The 21,031-nt window shown below is 27.6% G+C and overlaps 3 protein-coding genes across 3 annotated transcripts; all 3 read left to right on the forward strand.

The window, feature by feature from the left end:
• The first annotated feature begins 8,656 nt into the window (after positions 1-8,656).
• LOC136077747 (uncharacterized) lies at positions 8,657-9,865 on the forward strand. The gene is made up of 2 exons (XM_065791940.1): positions 8,657-9,184; positions 9,267-9,865. The coding sequence occupies exons 1-2, from the start codon at positions 8,845-8,847 to the stop codon at positions 9,776-9,778; spliced, it is 852 nt and encodes a 283-aa protein (XP_065648012.1). The 5' UTR covers positions 8,657-8,844; the 3' UTR covers positions 9,779-9,865.
• A 7,929-nt stretch (positions 9,866-17,794) lies between these two features.
• LOC136078712 (uncharacterized) lies at positions 17,795-18,958 on the forward strand. The gene has a single exon (XM_065794501.1). The coding sequence runs from the start codon at positions 17,795-17,797 to the stop codon at positions 18,956-18,958; it is 1,164 nt and encodes a 387-aa protein (XP_065650573.1).
• An 83-nt stretch (positions 18,959-19,041) lies between these two features.
• On the forward strand, positions 19,042-20,283 carry LOC136078713 (52 kDa repressor of the inhibitor of the protein kinase-like). Its single transcript, XM_065794502.1, has one exon. It carries the CDS (start codon positions 19,042-19,044, stop codon positions 20,281-20,283), a length of 1,242 nt encoding a protein of 413 aa, XP_065650574.1.
• Positions 20,284-21,031: the final 748 nt, after the last annotated feature.

Consider the following 21,031-nt stretch of genomic DNA (forward strand, 5'->3'; position numbering starts at 1 on the left):
CAAAAAGTTTATAGCATCCATGGTGTAGTGGTTAGAGTTCTGGTTTCAGATCTGGACATTATGTGGTTCGAAGTCGGCTCTGGCCATATATGCACTAATGGTAATGAAGCGTAAGCTTCCTGGTTTTCCGATTCGAATGAACTTCCGGAAATAAAAGTAAACATTTTAGGCTTTTGACTTTTGCTGCCTAAGTTTTTCTTTAATTTTGGTTTTGAACAGTTTTGTGTTTGAGTTGGAAATTAGACCTGATACAGTAGCGTAGTTAGGAATTGCCAGGCATTAATATCATCCACAGGATGCACACGATGCAACTAGTGGCACTCATCTAACTAAAATACTATTAAACTTTTTGATTGTTAAAATATTATCATCACGCATTAATAAATCTGTGGCGCGAAATTTTGAGCAGCCGTGGCGCAGTGGTTAGAGTTCTGGCTCAGAACCCAGAGGTCCCTATTTCGACGCCGCCTCTAGCCCAATCAGCGACATTGGTGAGGAAGGAGGCGTGAATTTTTTTTTTTTTTTTCTTTAATATTTTTCCGTTTAAAAACATTACAATAACCAATTATATTTTACAATTTTTACATTAGTAACGACAGGACTTCTAGAAGATCATGTGGATCTTGTCATGAAGCCCTTTACAATATATGGTTAATTTTTGATAAAAATACAATGTCTTACGTGAAATAATAATAATAATACAACTTTATGCAAAAACATGTAAAAACCAAGATAAAATTTTAAAAAGCCAAGATTAAAAAATAAATAAAATATACAAAATAGAACAACAACGAACAAACAAACAAACAAAACAAAAAAACAATTAAAAATGAATCAAAATATTTTCAATTAAAAATATAATTCTTTTAAGTTTTTGTTTGAACGAAGCAAAAGTCAGTTGGGTAGAAAAATCAAAATTTGGTAAGACTATTTTGTTCCAGAGATAAGGACCTCGATAAGAAACAAAAAACTGGTCTTTGCTTTTATGGCAAAAAGGGGCAGTAAGATTGTTATTAATTCGAAGATTATATTTGTTTTTAGGTTTCATACAATAAAGATTTTGTAATACGTTTGGCAACAAATTTTCTCTACATTTAAACATGAAACATAAAATGTTAAAGACATTTTGTTGATATACATTTAAAATATTAATTTCTTTAAAAAGTTGTTTCGTATGAAAAAACCGATTTTTAAAATTTATTGCGTGAGCTGCGTGTTTCTGATGAAGGTAAAGAGATTTTAGTTTTGTTCTATGAGTGCTTCCCCATATAATATTCGCGTAGTTTATATGACAATGTATAAATGAATAATATAATTGTGTTAACTGGTGTTTACATAAAATATTTCTTGCTTTATAGAGAATTCCGATGCATTTAGCGATTTTATTGGAGGTATTATCAATATGATTTCTCCAAGATAGATTCTCATCAATATATACTCCAAGAAACTTAGTAACTTTTTCTCTTTTTATTATTATATTATCAATTAAAAGGTCTGGCATGATATGAGGCAGTTTCTGTTTTTTTGAAGGTGGATAAAAAAGTGTCCATTTAGTTTTTTCTATATTTAGAGACAATCTATTTTGTTTAAACCAAACAGATACTTTTTTTAATTCATTTGTCATATTAGTAAAAAGCATATTAATATCTTTATGAGACAAAAACAAGTTAGTGTCATCTGCAAAATTTATTGTTGTTAAGTTTGATGATTTATGAAGATCATTTATGTATATTAAAAAAATAAGTGGATCAAGTATGGATCCTTGTGGAACACCACATGTTATACTCATTAATAGATGAGATATAGAATCTTTATTGTAAACAAACTGTTTACGGTTAGTAAGATAACTTTCAAACCATAATAGGGTTTTATCTTTAATACCATATGATATTAGTTGTTTTAAAAGAATTTGATGATTGACAGTATCAAATGCCTTAGACAAATCAAACCTCTAGTTAAATGCTCTCCTGCGGTGCTCCGCGATAAGACCGTAAGGACTTCTGGGACCGCCTAAAAAAATAAAAAAATAAAAATAATTTAAAAGATGCTAAAATAATGAAATTTAATTTTTCATAAGTAAAAATTTGTTAGCTAGAAATCTGTTCCATTTTCGTTTGAAAAACAATGCATAGAAACATTTAATTTTGACTTTATTTAAAGATACCATTTTTGTGTAAGATGACCATGATCAAATTACCCAGAATTTTTCATTGAAATTACTAAGTTTAAAGTCCTAAATTTGCAATGATTTAAATTGCTTTTTAAATAAAAACAAAACATAGTAAAAATTTTGATATTTTAACGAAACTAAATATCTTTCTGTAATTTAAATTCAAAAAACTTGTAGTTTAAACATAACTTTACTTATTGTTTAAAGCTTTTTAAACAATAAAACTACTTTTTTTTTGAAAAAAAAAAGTTTTTGCTTTCGTAAAAAGTGGGTTAAAATTTTATAATATTTCTTTAAATATAGTGTCTCCTTTCTTTTATAATTGGCCCACTGCCCTCCCATCACATATACGGCATTTGCAAACCCCCTCTTCCCCTCAGAGCGTACGTACTTTATGGACGATCCCTAATAACGAATCATTATATTCTACAAATTAGTTGTAATTGTCGGGTTGGTATTTTTTACTTAACTAACGTTATTTTTTTGAGCTGATTTAAAGTGCTCATATTACCAAGTGGTCTGGGTAATATGAGCACTTTTTTTTTTTACACTTGTGTGTTTTTAAGAAAAAATTTCGGGTGCCCAAATATATGTTATGGTCATGTTCTCAAATTTTATTTTTTAACCTTTTGCAAAATATTGCAACGTTTATAAAAGTGTGATGTATGCAAATAGCAACATAAATTAAATTTGTTGAAACACTATTTCTAACGGACAATGAAATTAAAATGACTATGAAAAAACTGATATTGATTGGCAAAACAAAGTGGTTGGGTAAATCAAATGCTGCAACGGCGGTATTTCAAAGATTTGCTGAACCATCTTCAACAGTCTTTGTCAATTTTATTTCATGCCAAATTTGAAACTTGATATCATTTTAACTGCCTGTACCTCCCTACAAATTTTCTAAAAAAGATGCAAATACGCATTATGAAGCTAAGACATTGCTCTTGCCATATCTGAAACTTGAAACCATTATACAGCCTTTACCTGCGAATATTGGAAATGTGGGACTACTAAATATAGACTTAATGACACAACGTATAACAATTTGTATCACATTTATAAAATTATCTGTACTATTTGTATCATATTTATAAGATTATCTGTACTATTTCCGTAACACAAGTTAAATGTGAAAGATTTTTTTCAAAGTTAAAGTTAATCATGAAAAGACTGCAAAATTCTGTCAAATAATTACTTGGAGTCGTATATGCTGATGTCTGTCAAGAAAGATTTTTTTGATAGAATTGAGTGTGATACAATTTTTCAAAGATATGCATCTTCGTCCTCTGAATGGAGCAAACTGCTTACAGAATAGTTATTGTTATACTTTGGACATCACTCTGTACTTTTTAATTAAGTATAAACTGATTAGTTTGTAATTTCAGCCTTCATGTAATGGCTTATTTTTTAAAAAGTTGCGGAACGAGCCAACTTAGCAATATACTTTTGTTGAGAGGGTCCCTTTATTATGTTTGGCTGCTTAAATATGTTTAGCCAGTTTGCCACTGTCTTGGAACACCTAAATAACTATAAGGAAAAAAAAATATATGGTGAAATTAGTAAACTTGTTTAAGTTTCTAATAATACGAGAAATTTTAAAATAACTTTTTTTAATTAGGTGGCAAATATTTAAATATAAATGCACCAACGCATCTTATTTAATCTTGATATAGGTAACCAAGGATCGTAAAATCTAACAAAATCTTTATATCTAACAATATATGTAACCAAATCTTTTTTATCTATATTTATCAAATTTCTAAAAATAGTAACATTTTTAAGAATAAAGGTTTTATAAAAAGATTACAATGATATTTAGAGCATCGGTATCTAATTTGTGCTCTTATCTGTTTGTATTTTATAACTGTGTATATTTATATGATTGTGTATATTTCAAAAGTATATATATATATATATATATATATATATATATATATATATATATATATATATATATATATATATATATATATATATACATATATATATATATATGTGTGTGTGTGTGTGTGTGTGTGTGTGTGTGTGTGTGTGTGTGTGTGTGTGTGTGTGTGTGTGTATGTGTGTGTGTATCAGGAGCGGATCTAGCACTTTTTATGTTTGAGATAACAAACTTCCAGACAAGGAGCAAACTTCAAAGATAGTTGATGCTGATAATATTATTTTTGGTTTAAATGAAATTTCGTCAAGCGATGACTCAGCTGAAGATACGTGTACTTCATGTTAATTAACGGGACCTTTACACGTATTTAAAAGGCGTCGTTTTTGTAATAAACTTTAATCAAAAAAATACAAAAGTTATAATTGCAATTTTTTTTTAAGTTATTCATAAAATCATTATCATACTCCCTCCGTTCCGAAATACTGTTCCGATTTCACGTTATTTTTAGTTCCGAAATACTATTCTGATTTGAGTTTATTATTAACTTTGACGAGAAAAAAAATCCAATATTTTCAATAAAATTGATTTTTTTCTGAAAATATAAAATTATTTGAAAACTTGTATTATGGGCTATTGTGAAGGATGGTCGAGGGGCCATATTCCCCCTCCCAGACTTTTTTTTTCAATGTTTTTTTAGTTAAGTAGGTTTTTTGTTGTACATTATTTATTAATTTAGATTTTTTTGGTGCTTTGCCACCTCTTCCCTTTCAAGAATTACATTTCTTGAAATAAAAGTTTTACTGTATTTTTATAACACAAAACTATTTTTGACATCATTGCCTAGGTGCCAACCATTTTTATCAATACCACGCCATGCTATAAATATTAAACATGCTGATTGATAAAAATAATTCAAGTTAAAATATGTTAATATTAATATTAGAAATAAAAATTTGAAAAATGACTTGAATGTTTTGAAAGAGATATATGTTTTCTCAATTTTTGTGTGTTTTTGTTGTTTTTTGTTTTTAAACAACCCCTTCACATTGTTTACACCAAAAATTCTACTCACACCCTCAAACCAATCACACAGTCAATCCCAGTGGGCACAGTACGTTTTTAAAACGTTCTTTAAACGTTTTTATTAGGTTTAAACTTTATAAAAACGTCTAAAAAACGTTTTAAAAACGTTTTAGAAATGTACCGTACCCACTGGGATTGAATACAGATTGACCTCCATTAAAAACCTACTTAAAGGTGAGAAATCTGTTCAAATACATATATTAGTTTATCTCCCTTTTTAATACTTAGAATTATTTGTATTTGATTAGGTTTAGTAAAATCTGTAACTTCTACAAGAAAAGAGATAAAGCATCTTATAGAACGTATGCTAATTGATCATACTGAAGAAAGTTAATTTTAGAAAGTGAGTAACGTAAAAGAGTTAGATGTCATTTTGTTGCAATGTCAGGATGTGTAATTTCAGGGTGATGAAACGACCTCACTGTTTGTAAGTTTTAATCAAATGATAATAAAATGTTAACAAAATGTTGTTGTAACTTTTAAGTAAAACTTCCGTTATCTTTCATTGAAATTCAATTGAAAATTTAAAGAAAAATTTTAAAAATTAAATTATAAATATTATATAGTATTTATTATATAAATAGTTACAAATAAATTATATATTTTGATTTATTAGTAATTATATATATGCATGTATGTATGTATGTATGTATGTATGTATGTATGTATGTATGTATGTATGTATGTATGTATGTATGTATGTATGTATGTATGTATGTATGTATGTATGTATGTATGTATGTATGTATGTATGTATGTATGTATGTATGTATGTATGCAAGTATGTATGTATGTATGTATGTATGTATGTATGTATGTATGTATGTATGTATGTATGTATGTATGTATGTATGTATGTATGTATGTATGTATGTATGTATGTATGTATGTATGTATGTATGTATGTATGTATGTATGTATGTATGTATGTATGTATGTCTGTGTGTATGTATGTATGTATGTATGTATGTATGTATGTATGTATGTATGTATGTATGTATGTATGTAAGTATGTAACTATGTATGTAGGTATGTATGTATGTATGTATGTATGTATGTATGTATGTATGTATGTATGTATGTATGTATGTATGTATGTATGTATGTATTTATGTATGTATGTATTTATGTATGTATGTATGTATGTATGTATTTATGTATGTATTTATGTATGTATGTATGTATGTATGTATGTATGTATGTATGTATGTATGTATGTATGTATGTATGTATGTATGTATGTATGTATGTATGTATGTATGTATGTATGTATGTATGTATGTATGTATGTATGTATGTATGGATGGATGTATGTATGCATGTATGTACTTATATAGTTTTGTGTTTTTAGTATTGTCTTATTACTTTTGATTTATAATACAGCTTAAATGTAACTCAACTATTATAAAGAGTTTAGCTTTCTGTATTTAGATTAACTGGATAGCAACAGCAGGTGGAAAATACATATCGGACATAGTCCAAAACATTTTGAATGTCTTCATGACTGATGAGTTGTTTTCGATGACAGATGAGTTGTTGTTTCTCTAGGAAACAGTCAAACAAATATTCTACTGATTTGTAAAGTTTATTGCAAATAAGTAAAGTAGCTTTTACATTAGAGTTTCATCATTTTTTAAACTTCATACATTATTTTAATTAATAAAATTTACACTTAATAAATGAGCTTTTTCTTTGTATCAACTAAATAATAAATAATAATAAACTATTTTTAGTTGCTGTTTGAAGGCGTTGCAAAACTGCTACAGACAAAGATGTTAACGAAGCCATCACCGCACAGTGGGCCAGGTGGTGGACAAAACCTCAAAAATGAAAGTTTATTATTTCAAAAATCATATTATAAAACATAATCGCAATACTCTACTGACTAATTAAAACATTTGTTTGAGTTTAATAGTATCTTTCAAAACCACAAAAATCAATTGCGGTTCCATGTATAATAATTTTATTTATTTTTTTAAAAAAGCGCGAGTTTTTTTTATTTTTGTGTATATCTTTTGTTAACAGTAACTTTAAAAAAAATACGTGTATGCGCAATTAGTTTATTTATTTTAACTATTAAATTGTATAGCTTTATGAAAAAAATAAATAGAAAAAATCATTGTATAAAACATTTGTAAACTGGCTTTATTATAACAAGGTAAGTTTATAACATTTAATACTTTTATTTCGTACAAAAAGTGTCAGATAAGTTAGGGAACCTACGAGAACCTATATCGAGTGCTTGAGCTAGTAAATGCTACATGTCTATAACCTATTAGAACTGTATACATCGCCCATTATTTCCCATTTTGAGTTTATTTGATACTTTAAAAATACAAGTTTCAAATCGTATTATTCGCTTGAAATCGAAATACTTATTTGAAACGTCATGTTTTTTATTCAACCAAACAATAACAGATGTTATTTTTCTCCAATACAATTCAATGCACATTGTACTGTTTGAATAATACTTTTTTTGTTTTTTACTTTAGTTATAATATGAAAATTGGTGAGATTCACACACTTATAAGACAAAACAAACTACTTCCTAATGATAAATCATTTTTTTCATCAGTATTAACTCTCCTATCTTCAGTAGATATTACACTAAACGATTGTGAGTGTAAAAACTTTATAAAAGTATATCGTAAAAAGTGGATAGCTCCAAATAATGATGCAAATTACTTTGAAAAAAGCAATGAAAAATGGTTAGCTCAAGATTTTCAGTTTACGTACATTACGCTAAATTCTACAGTTAATGACTTTGGAAGATCTTGTTGCTCTTTTAAAAACTCATGCAACAAAACAAAAAAGAGAAAGCTTAACAATGTTATTAACAGTTTATCTGGCTCTGAATTACTTCATGCAACAAAATTAAAATTTAGAAATGAGTTTAAGTATGAGACTGCTAAAAAAATTGCCGAAAATTTCAGATGAAAAACCAGTTAAAAATCTTATGAAGTACACACCGGATGAAGGTCTAGCATTGGTTGTTGATGGTGGTTTATCAAAATCAACATACCAGCTTTTACGAAATGGCGCAGAAGAAAAAGGCTGCCACATTTATCCTTTATATAATGATATACGTTTTCAAAATCTAAATGTTATCCCAAAAACGTTTATGTAGATAAGTATGCCGTAAACATACTGCTAAAAGACCTTCTTATGCACACTCTTGAAAGACTGTGTGACGTACAAGCTCCTGTGCTAATAACAATGTTAGAAGAACTAACTAAACTGACATTTAGATGCTGGGTTTGGTGGTGCTACAGGGCAAAGCGTTTACAAGCAGGTTAGCCATAATGAAAACATTGAACGAAATCTAAAAAATGAAGAGTGCTTATTTATGACTTGCATAGTACCATTCCCAGTGGGCACAGGACGTAAAAAAGACGTCTTTTGAACGTCTTTTAAACGTTGTGGACGTCTTTTGAACGCTCAAAAGACGTCTATTTTTAGTCCCGTGCCCAAAGGGTTAGAACTCAGCGGATTTTATAATAATAAAAACGAAGTAGTGTGGAGAAACGAAAAGCCGTCATCAACTGCATATTGTCGACCCGTTAGATTTTCTTTTCAAAAGGAAGCTAAGAATGTTGTGGAAGAAGAAAAAAAAACTATTGATTCCAAAATTGAGAACTGTGATGTTATTAACATTACTTTTGCTGGGAAATAATTAGCTGTAAAATGTTTTATTGAGCTGACCATGGTAGATGGTAAAATTCAAACAATTTTATCAACTATGACAAACTCGACACAGTGTTGTCCAGTTTGTGGTTTATCTCCAAAAAACATGAATAACATGGAGAAAGTTATGAATTTAGACACCAATAATTTAGAGTTTAAATATGGTTTATCTAGTTTACACGCTTGGATAAACTTTTTTGAACTAATACTTCATGTTGGATATAAAAAGGAAACCAGAAAATGGCAGGCTAGAGCCGTAGCTGATAAATTAGCGGTAGAGCAAGTAAAGTGCCGAATTCAGACCGATTTTATGAACCAATTAGGATTGGTTGTGGATTTTCCGAAAAGTGGAGGTTCGGGTAAGTCAAATTTTGTATTAAAATATATATTATATATCCATATAATATATTAAATATAAGATATAATTTTCTAATTTTTAAGGTACTAGTAACGACGGAAATACTTCCCGCAGAGCTTTTGCCAACTATAAATTAACCGCCGAGATATTAAAAGTTGATGAAACTCTTATATATTATTTTTATATTATTTTAGTCACTTTGTCATCAGGATATGAAATAGATACTATAAAGTTTAAAGTTTTTTGCATAACCGCTCTAAAACTTTATATATCCAATTATTCATGGTACTATATGTCACAATCTGTCCACAAAATTTTGGTTCATGGTCATGCTATAATAGAAAGACAATTTCTACCAATCGGAATAATGTCTGAAGATGCCCTTGAGGCGCGAAATAAAGACTTCAAGAACTTTTGGGAACATTTTAGCAGAAAGACTTCAAGAAAAGATACAAAGCAAGATTTGATTAATAGGCTTCTTGTATCCAGTGATCCCGTTATAACATCTCTTAGAAAACTAAAGTTAAATAACAATCAAAGTTTGCATAAATTTCCCAGTGAAGTTCTAGAGTTGTTGAAAGAATCAGCTCCGTAATTGAATGATTTGTAATATATAAATTAGTACAAGCTTTGTTTTCTTTTTCCTACAAGTAGCCTTTTTTCTATATAGTATAAAAAAACTTAAAATAATGTTATTCAGAATTTGGGGGTAATAGATTTAAAAATTAAAAAATATAATTCTTTAGACTAGAATTTTACTAATTACTACCATAATTAATCTATAGAATTTATATTTCATCATAAAATATAATTAAAACCTCATAAGCATTTTATGAGAACTCAAATATAAAAAATTACAAACCCGCGTTTTTTAAAGTTTTTTCTATTATTTTCAGTATATTCAATAATTTAACTAAAATTTATAGTAAAAGCGAATATTTTTTATTATAATGTGTTTATTTAGACATTTAAAAGACTTTAGTAAAAAAAAATTATCAAAATAATTTTGTCCACCCTAAGTCTAATATCCGGCCCACTGTGTACCGCTTCACTACATAACTCAGAGATCGTGGTGTTAGACGTATGCATCGCGAGAAGAACGAATGAAAAAGTTTAATGAAATGTTCTTGTATAATTATGTGTTAGTGAATAAAGTTTTAATGAAAGTATATTATTTTGCACTTAAAGCTCATACATAGTGAAACAACCACACTAAAATAAAACGCAACCCGCACTAGAATTTTACAGTACAATTTATCGTGTATATATATATATATATATATATATATATAAATATATATATATATATATATATATATATATATATATATATATATATATATATATATATATATATTTAATATAATATAATTTTGTAATCTCAATTACATTTTAAAATTTCCTAATTACATGTTGTGTTTATTAATTACATTTTGCGACTTCTAAATTACATGTTGTATTTCTCAATTACATCTTTCTTTTCTTAATTACAACTTTCAAGTTCTTAATTACATCTTGAAAAGCTGTTGTGTTCCCTTACTTCGGTTTTTACTGATTCTCTTCCCCGGCTCTTTCTTTAAAAATGGCCAAATGCCAATCTTCCCATCAAACCATTCATTTGTATGTTGGTCAAACCTAAGTCTCAGGAACATAATTTTTATAATAAAATTCTTTGATTTTACATATCAATGGGGTTCAGGTTCATCAATCTCTAAGTAATACCGTCCTGATTCCTTTGTCAAAAAGAACCATTTTTCATCTACATCTTTCTCACTTACAATTTTTTGCAAATGGTACAACTCAGTTTGTAAATATGTTAAACATATTTACAAACTGAGTTGTACCATTTGCAAAAAATTGTAAGTGAGAAAGAATAAATTCAATGCAATGCTTCCTATTTTGATCTGTTAAAAAAGGTTTCACATTTGACGTGCACACTCTCAGATCACCAGTCTTAAGTCGACGATAAAGGATTAATGTTGGAATATTTAAAGATCATGCCAATGATCGAATGGTTTTACACTTGTTCAAAGGGATTTTAATGGTTCTTCCTTTCAGTTGATAATTTTTCTTTTTTCGTCCACATCTTCCCTTCTTTTTATAGCACACGTTTGATGCCAAACTTTCTTGTCCACGATGCCAAAGGTTACTGATTGTTTTAGTGCAAAGGTTAAATTTTTCAGCAGTATTTATATTAGGCCTTTTTTTAGTTTTCCATTAATGCTTTGGGATAATAACTCATTGTAAATCACTCTACGTTGCTCGCTTGTAAGTTCATGTGTATCTCCTTTATTCATTTTGCAAAAACTTAGTTGAAAATTTTTAAAGTAACATAAATTTTGTTAACTGTTTATAAATTTAAAATATATTTTTACTGCAGTTAAAAATTTAATTAAAACGCCACAAAATAAACACCTGACTATATTTGTTACAGACAATAAGTCGTGTTGTTCTATTATTATTAAACTATTGTTTTTGTTAAAAACAAGTCATCTATTGAGCATGGTTTTAACCACTATTAAATTTATTACAGATTATGAACATTTAAAAAACTGTTACTATTTTCTTTTTTCCACTAAAAAGGATGAAATGTTTTTACATTCAAACATTTTAAAGGCTTATAATTCATTTTTAACAAACCGCAACAGTATTTTGGAACAAAATTTTTCATAAAAAAAGTCTTTTTCAGAAATTTATGGTGTGATGATTGTATAGTATTGTCGGAATAAACTGTTTTTAACATTATAGAAAAATATCTGTATTTTATATAAAAATCGCGTTTAATTAAAAACGTAATTTATTATCAATAATTCGGAACAGTATTACGAAACAGAGTATTTTTTTCAGAATGTTTAAGATATCTTAATTTCTATGTCACTTAATTAAGGTGAAAAAAAAGAAAGAAGTCTTTGTTAAAATAAAATAATAAATATAAATTTTAAATAGAAGAAGTAAATATTAAAGTAAGCTTTGTTCGTTTAAAAACTTGTAATCAGGTTTTTAACGAACCAAGTTGTACCAACAACAAAATCATGTTGCTAAGTTTAAAAAGATAATAGTTTTTTGTTTTAAAAGAATACGTTCATGTTTTCATCGAGAAATTTTAGAAATAAGTATAAATAAAATACATTTTTCATGTATTTTATCTTTACCACCAGAGGGTCAGAAACATTAAAACAAATTTTGTACTACCAATGGTATATGAAATTCTTAAAAAGTACAGTTAAAATTATTAAGTTTTATAGTTTTTATAACAATTTCAAAGTCTTTTAATGCATTTAGTGATTTTTAACAACAAATTTTTAAGCATTATTGGAATTGTTTTATTTATTTCCATAGAAACAAAGATTTTAATCAGTTATGCAAAAAGATAAAATTAAATAAGATTATGGTGCAAAAACAAAACAAAAATTTTTATATCTTTATAAAATAATTTAAAAGCATAAATTGAATATTGAACTAATAAAAAATTGTCTAGCAAGATTTAATTTTTTTACAAACAAAGCTGCGAAATTGTGGAACACCCTAAAAACTGAAGATACTAATGTAATATCATTAAACTCATTTAGGGCTATTTTATCGTCCAGATATGATTACTGACGTTTACATTCACAATGCTATTGTAGCCAGCAACGTTAACAATTAAATGCTTGTTTGGTGTTTCGTGGTTGCCCTACTAAAGAAACGGCTTTGTTGGTATGGTTATGTTTATAGTAACGGCTGCAATAACCTAGTGATAGGTTCTGCAGGGATACATTATCTCTGTTTCAGCATTGATATATTATTATTATTATATTTACATAAAAATAACATTTATCAAAATATTAATTTATATAAAATTATTATGCTAGTTTATTAAAATATTGGAATATTATACAAAGCGAGAAGAACATCGCGAAGCTTTTTTCGAGGGACCAAATCGTTTTTGATTTTTCCCGAAGTTAGAATTTTTCTACTTTCAAAAATAAACTGAAAAATTTATTTTCTCAATAGGTAATATATTAGAGTTTTTTTGATATCGTTTCTCTTTTATAAATGTAGATGACATGTATTTAAAAATATTTGTTTGTATTTTTTATTGAATTGTTACCCAGTGGGCACAATGACGTTGAAATAACGTTGAAACAACTTCGCAAACCGACAAAATGCAATGTTGAAACAACGTTGAAATTTGGTGGAATTGGAAACAAAATCCGACCTTGAAAACCACGACGTTGAAACAACGTCAATGAAAACGTTGTTTCAACGTTGTTCTAACGTCTTATCGACTACATATCATCCATATTTCAACTTCGATAAAATGAAAATTAAAAGTTTAACGTTGAAATTACGTTGTTTTAACGTCTTATCGACAATATATCAACCATATATGGTTGATATATTGTCGATAATATATCGACAATATATCAACCATATATGGTTGATATATTGTCGATAAGACGTTAGAACAACGTTCAAACAACCTAATTTCAACATTAAGTTTTGGTTATTTGATAAAAATTATACAGCCTATTGGATATAACTTATATCCAATAGGCTGCAGCCATGTTAAATTGTCATTGTTAACATGTTAAATTGTCTCGACTTGGTATGCAATAAAATAAGACAATGAAAAAGCAATATTTTGCACTAAAAGTAGTGTATTTCATGTTCAAAAAATTATTTTAAGGGAGTTTATATAAAAAATAGATAGAATGTTAACATTTTATATATATATTTTATATTAACATATTCGAATCGTCATTTACGCACCGACCGCCACCATTGGATCTGTCGGGTGCATATTTCAACAAACTCATGATATCTGTTCTGACTAGCAACCGTAGCAGTTGCTTTACTAAGCATGACGTTCTCTATAAAAAAAGGTATTGCCTGAGTAATTTGCAACAAATACAGCAAGAGCTTGAAATTAAAGTAGTACCAAAGCATCAAATTGTGTTTTTCAATAACAGATAACATTAATCATGACTTACCAACAACAACCTTACAAATGTTTGTGCCTTCAAATTTCTCTTTACCCTTGCCGCCAGCGATGTTGAACTTTGATTGTAAACCATTGGTTTTAACATTTCAAAAATTCAATGATTTTTTTTGGTAGAAATAGGTCAATTTCAATAAAAATTATACATATATATAATAGATCATCCAGGTCAAATTTGAAAAATCCGAAAAATTGTTTGCGGAAAAAGTCCAAAATATTCCCCCCCCTCCCCCTTATTTTTTCCTCTTAATTTGCTTTCATCTGAGTAGCTTTTTATTTTTTAGTTTTAAATTTCATCCTGTAAGATAGAGTCTGAATTATATTCAGAATCTACTATTGCAGTAGCCTCACAATTGCTGCTGCTACAGACATCTTCATTTAATGATGCTGAGCAATCAATATCAATGTCACTACTAAGAAGCTCATTAACCAAAACATTATTCCGTCTCCATCGCTTTAACCGGGTAGCCATTTCCCTAAACAACAGTAGGCACTTTTATAGTATATATATATATATATATATATATATATATATATATATATATATATATATATACATATATATATATATATATATATATATATATATATATATATAAATATATATATAAATATATAAAAATATATATAAATATATATATATATATACATATATATATATATATATATATATATATATATATATATATATATATATATATATATATATATATATATATATATATATATATATATATATATATATATATATATATATATATATATATATAAATATATATACAAGTGGAAGTTTTTAGAATAAAATAGCTAAATTAAAATAACATAAAACACACTATTTAGTTATATAGTGCGTGATTCTTCACCATTTAGTAAATTTGGCATCAATGTTCATTTTCACCCCGTTGTTCATAGTCACCCCTTTTTACGGTATATATTATATATGTATATTTATTTATATATTTATATATACATACAGGCGCGGATCCAAGGGGTGGCCATTGTGGCCATGGCCACATAGTTTAAAGTCAGAATTTCTTAGAAAATTTATTTAGTATCAATTAAATGTCTTTCAAAATTTTTGGTATAAGATATAGAAATATTTTAGCAATATATTAAGGAAAATATTATAAAGACGTGCAAAATATTTTTTCGTCTAAATAGTTTAAAATAAATTACGTCACGCTAAAGTTAAAATTTGAAACTTTGCGCAAATGATTTTACTTTCAAAACTCTGCGAACGAGAGCTACTTATTTGTTAAACCATTATTTAAACTCTGCGTGACGTACTTTACGTGTATAACCCTTAACAGTTTATGGCCATAGTGATTAAATTTAACGGTAGCCAAGTTAGTTTTTAGTTGTTTTGTTGAAGAATTGGCACTAAAAATTTATTTCCGTCTGCCGTAATTTACGGAATTTGGCTATAGAGATTCCTGCTGTGGCCACAACGGTCCCTATTATACGTTACCGAGGTATTATTCTATTATTAAAAGCTGTCAAATAAATATTAAAATATCGATCTTTCAACCGTGAAAATAAAACTTGGCCACATAGTTGGTTTTAACGTGTCCGATTTGGAAAGATACTCTGTTAAATATATGATTACATATTAAGGTTTTTTGTTCGCTACCGTGAGATTACCATTAATTCGTTTTCCTTATTTCTTCTGCAGAAACAAAGATAACGTGGCTTTAGTTATTTAATATTTTAAATATAATAAAATATGAATTCATATTTAACTGAAGAATTAGTTGCTTGTGCAATAGAAACAAAGCATAGGCCTAATGTATTAAATTACAAAAATAGACTCATTAAAGAGCTCTCAGAGATTAATTTAATGCAGCCAAGAATACCGGATTCCAACCAAGTTAATACAGATATGATGAATTTTGTACCCTTAATTAAAAGAAATCTTGGTTATAAATCATTAAGGTATTGTTTTGTTTGTTTTGAGTTTTTTAAGTTTTTTATTTAATGAAAATAATATCATAATATGGACCTAAAATTCTGGATGTTAGATCATCTAACATCTAACAAAATTAAATCAATATAGATTATAATCAAATAGATTAAAACTTTTGTTGTTGTTTCATTAATTGTTAAATCCTTTTACCAGATTTATACAGATTTATACTCATTTTTACAATGAGTATAAATCTGTATAAATCTTGTATAATATTAATAAATCTGTATAAATCTTTGAAACACATTACCACGATTGTAATTTGTTTCAAAATGAATTATTTATTAACCAAACAAATGACCTATGTCATAAGTCATTTGTTTGGTTAATAAATAATTCATTTTGAAACAAATTACAATGAGTATAAATCTGTATAAATCTAAAAGGATTTAATAATTAGTTACAACAAAAAAAGTTGTTGTTGGATGTTAGATCATCTAACATACAGAAAGTTTTAGGCTATGATAGATTTATTTTATTTCTTAAAGAGTTAGAGTATATACTCTAATTCTTAAAGTGACCAACCGTCCTCCTTTAGGGAGGACAGTCCTCCTTTTGTAGATTCTGTCCTCCCTCAATAAGTGTCCTCCTTTCTGTCCTCCTTTTCGATATTTTAAAACTAATCTGTTAATCTCTGAATTCAAAGATGTCGCGTCGAACTTTTTTTTACCCAATCATTTTCATAAGCTGTAAATATTGTATTTAAGATAGCAAATACAAAACAGTATCATAAATAATTGTATTTTTTTGTCAAAATACAAAAATAAAATATTTTCAAGACCCCACTGTGTCTGTCCAGGGTTAATTTTATTTATTCATAATGCGCTTGCATCGTTCGTGTAGCCCTATATTTTATTTTTAATTAAATTTTTTTATCTTAAATTTTTTTTCCTCCTTTTCATTGTAAAAAAAATGGTCACCTTATAATTCTTTATGAAAAAAAAACTTTTAGTTAAACTAAATCTTTATCTTTTTTTTTATCAATATTATTAATAATATTATATTAAATTTTAGTATTTTATACCTATTATTACATTTCAGTATATTTTACTATTTTTCTCAGATCTACTGAAGATGGAAATTGTCTTTATAGCTCAGTCTCTTTGCTTTTAAATGACAGTAAGCATACTTCAAAAATTCTAAGGTTACTGACATCAATTGAGTTATTCGAAAACATATATTTTTACACAAGGTATGATTATTTTTTGAGTTATTTTAATCAACATAGCTTTGAATATTCTCAGCTTGCTAATTTATTTTTTATCGCTGTTTCATTTAAATGCTCTGACAGTTTTTCAACGATTAATGATAATATGATTTCTGAACTTCTTTTAAAAGAAGCATATTTAAATTGCTTTGATAAAACATTTTCATCTTTCATTTGCCTAATAGCATTATCTAGTGTTATAAAGCAACCTATTGAATCTATCTATCCTGAAATTGGTTTTAAAAAGTATCATTGTTTTTTTAATACAGTTGTAAAGCCTCGTATCCAAAAATGAAGTTGTCCGATAAACATTCTGTAGTGCAATTTAGATAAAATAAAAAACAAAAGTGTTTTATGTTTTAATCCAAATCATTTTGTACCACTGATTAAAGATCTTTCAAAAAAACGACCAGCTGTTGTTTTGAGTGATGCAAGTTTACTTGATATCAAAAAAATAAAAATGTCTAAGTCTAGTTTTCCACCTACAAATAATAAAATACAAAAAGCAATCCAGTCTAAATTAGTTTTTCCTACTGTTTCTAAGAACTCTTTAGATTTAGATAAGTCTGGAGATTGTAATAAAACAGTTAAAACTGAATTGATTATCTCAAAAGACGCCAACAACAGTGATAAAAACACTCTTGACTTAAATATTCCACTTAATGAAAACATGGTTGTTGATGTTAGTTTATTAACTATAAATCAGGTAGCATCTTATTCAAACAATGATGTTTCTTCATATCATCTACAGGTTGAAAATTTAAAATCAGGATCAAATGATAGCAAACTGTTATCTCTAATTAATAATGTCTGGATTCCTGATAAATGTTTCCAATTTCCCCTAACAGGTAAAAGCAGAAAAAGAAAATTCTTGCTAAAATGGTTAAGTGATTTTTCTTGGCTTTGTTATTCTAAAATTAAAGATGGAGCATATTGTCTTCCGTGTACTCTTTTTGGTGCAAGCTTACCAAACAAATATGCATTATGTAAATTATTCAAAGAACCATTTAATACCTGGCGTAATGCTATAAAAGTTTTCAATGATCATGAGAAAACTGTTGACGGATTGCACATCAAGTCCATGCATTGTTATAATATGCTTTTATCTAGAGTTAAAAATAACACTTTTCCTATTGAAGTTTCTCTAGATTTTTCTAGGAAGCAGTGTATAGAAGAAAACAAAAAAAAGCTTGCATCAATTGTCAAGACTATAATCTTTTTGGGTCGAAATGATATGTCTCTACGAGGTCATAGAGATGATAGAAAATATCAAGGAGAAATTGGAGAATCTTCAAAAATTTCAGGGCTGGGTAATTTTATTGAGCTTCTAAATTTTAGAGTTGATGCAGGTGATTCAATTCTAAAGGAGCATCTTCTCTCTGCCCCAAAAAATTCTACATATATTTCGAAGACCATTCAGAACGAGTTAATTGAGTGTGGAAATGCGATTGAAGAGATATTAATAAATGATATTAAAAAAAGTAAGTACTTTTCTATTATGGCAGATGAGGCTTCAGACTGTGCAACGCTAGAACAACTTTCTATTGTCATACGTTATGTTGACTTGAACAGTAATATAAAGGAAGTTTTTTTACGCTTTTTCGAATGCAAAACAGGAACATAGCTACCAACATTCTTGAAACTTTAAAAGAATTCGGCCTAGATATACAAAGATGCAGAGGTCAATCTTATGATGGAGCTGCTTCAATGGCAGGTGAATACAAAGGTGTTTCATCTCTTATAAAAAATGTTAATTCTAAGGCATTATTTGTTCACTGTGCCTCACATAAACTTAGTTTAGTTGTTGGGAAAAGTTGTCAAATCCAGCAAGTAAAAAATTTGCTTGAGCAAGTTAAAGACATATCTTATTTTTTTAACTTATCTCCTAAAAGAAGCAATTGCTTAAAAAAATACCTTCTTCCTGGTCAAGCAAAACTTATTGACACATGTCGAACTCGGTGGGTACAAAAGCTTCGTGGACTTGATGTGTTTTTTGATAATTATTCTGCAGTTTTTTCTGCTTTTGAAGAAATGGAAGACAATAATTTAAAAGAGTACAATAAAGAAACATCTTCAAAAGCGTCTTCTTTTATGAAGTTGTTGTCAAATTTTTCTTTTATAGTTTCTTTAGTTTTAACTAAACAGCTTATGGATTACTTTTATGGAATTACGATCACCCTTCAAACTAAATCTTTTGATATTTCCCAGCAAGTGGATGAAATACAAAATTTGACTAATCGTTTAAAAGAAATACAAAAAAATGCAGATGCTTACCATAACAAATGGTATAAAATTGCTCTTGCATTGGCAAAAACATTTGATATTGAGGAAAAAAAACCTAGAACTTGTGGTATTCAGAAGCATAGAGATAATCAAATATGTGATACTATATCTGATTATTTTAAAGTTTCTATTACACTGCTTCTTGTTAATCATCTTCTCAATGAACTAGAAAACAGGTTTGATGTTGAGAGTATGATTGTTTATAATGGTCTTAGTGCTCTTCCTGCTAGTTTAACAAAGCAATATATTAAATCTTGTCCATGGAAGGAAAAGTTCCTTAAGTTTTTAAATTTTTATAAATCTGATCTTCCTCATTTCTCATCAATTCATGCTGAATTAGAGTTATGGGAGGAATTTTGGAAAGAAAAGGCAGAATTACCATCTACTCTTTTAGATACATTAAATTTCATGGATATGAGAGGCTTTCCAAACATTTTAGAGGCTTTTCATATACTTGCTACAATACCAATTACAACTTGTGAGTGTGAAAGGTCAATATCTACTCTTAGAAGAATAAAAACTTATACTAGGAGTACTATGTCAGAAAATAGATTGAATAGACTTGCCTTAATGTCTATTCATCAGGAAATAGTTCCTGATATTAACAGAGTTATTGAAATTTTTGCATCAAAAGGAGACAGAAAATTAGAATTGTTATTTAAATAAAAATTTAGTAAAAAGTAATTAGTAAAAAATTTAACTATCATTTAATGTGTCTTTTAAATAATCTGTAAATCGTTTCTTATTAATAATTTACTATTCATTGTTTTAAATATTTTTAATATAAACTACTAAAATAATATTTTCATTTTCTGCTTCTATTAATTCCTAATGTTGAAAGCATTTTTAGGTGAAATCTTTTTTAGTTATTATTTTACTTGTTGTATTATATTCTGTATATATTGTATTTTATATTATTATATTAAAATGTTAAAAAAGGAAAAAAAACTATAAAATGTTATCAAAAAATTTGTGCATAACTGCCTATAAAAAAAAAAGAATCCAGAAATGGAGGGCTAACCTTAGGCTACATTACTAGTATTTTACTTAAATTGCCTATCAAGAAAAGGAAAGAATCCAGAAATGGAGGGCTAACCTTAGGCGACATTACTAATACTTTACTTAAATTGCCTATCAAGAAAAGGAAAGAATCCAGAAATGGAGGGCTAACCTTAGGCAATACGACAGTTTACTGATGGAGTGCAAAGTCCTATGGCTTACCTTCTCGTTGGTGCACTTCGTTAAGTGAATTAGACAAGTATTATGTCTAATTTATGAACTAAATAGCCAAGGCAACATTTTAAATAATTTTTCAATAAATAAATAACTAAAAACCATGAAAAGTAATATTTACCAAGATTTTTTTTTTACCTTATAATTTGAAATATTTTATCTGAAATGATTTTAAAATTTT

The sequence above is a fragment of the Hydra vulgaris genome, chromosome 03 (genome assembly GCF_038396675.1).
Source record: "Hydra vulgaris chromosome 03, alternate assembly HydraT2T_AEP".
NCBI lineage: Eukaryota > Metazoa > Cnidaria > Hydrozoa > Anthoathecata > Hydridae > Hydra > Hydra vulgaris.

Bases quoted from the DNA above. Each gene is read 5' to 3' on its own strand.
- LOC136077747 (XM_065791940.1), top strand. From the start codon at position 8,845: ATGGTAGATGGTAAAATTCAAACAATTTTATCAACTATGACAAACTCG. The intron at 9,185-9,266 runs GTAAGTCAAATT...CTAATTTTTAAG, and splicing joins TCCGAAAAGTGGAGGTTCGG to GTACTAGTAACGACGGAAAT.
- LOC136078713 (XM_065794502.1), top strand. From the start codon at position 19,042: ATGGCAGGTGAATACAAAGGTGTTTCATCTCTTATAAAAAATGTTAAT.
- LOC136078712 (XM_065794501.1), top strand. From the start codon at position 17,795: ATGTCTAAGTCTAGTTTTCCACCTACAAATAATAAAATACAAAAAGCA.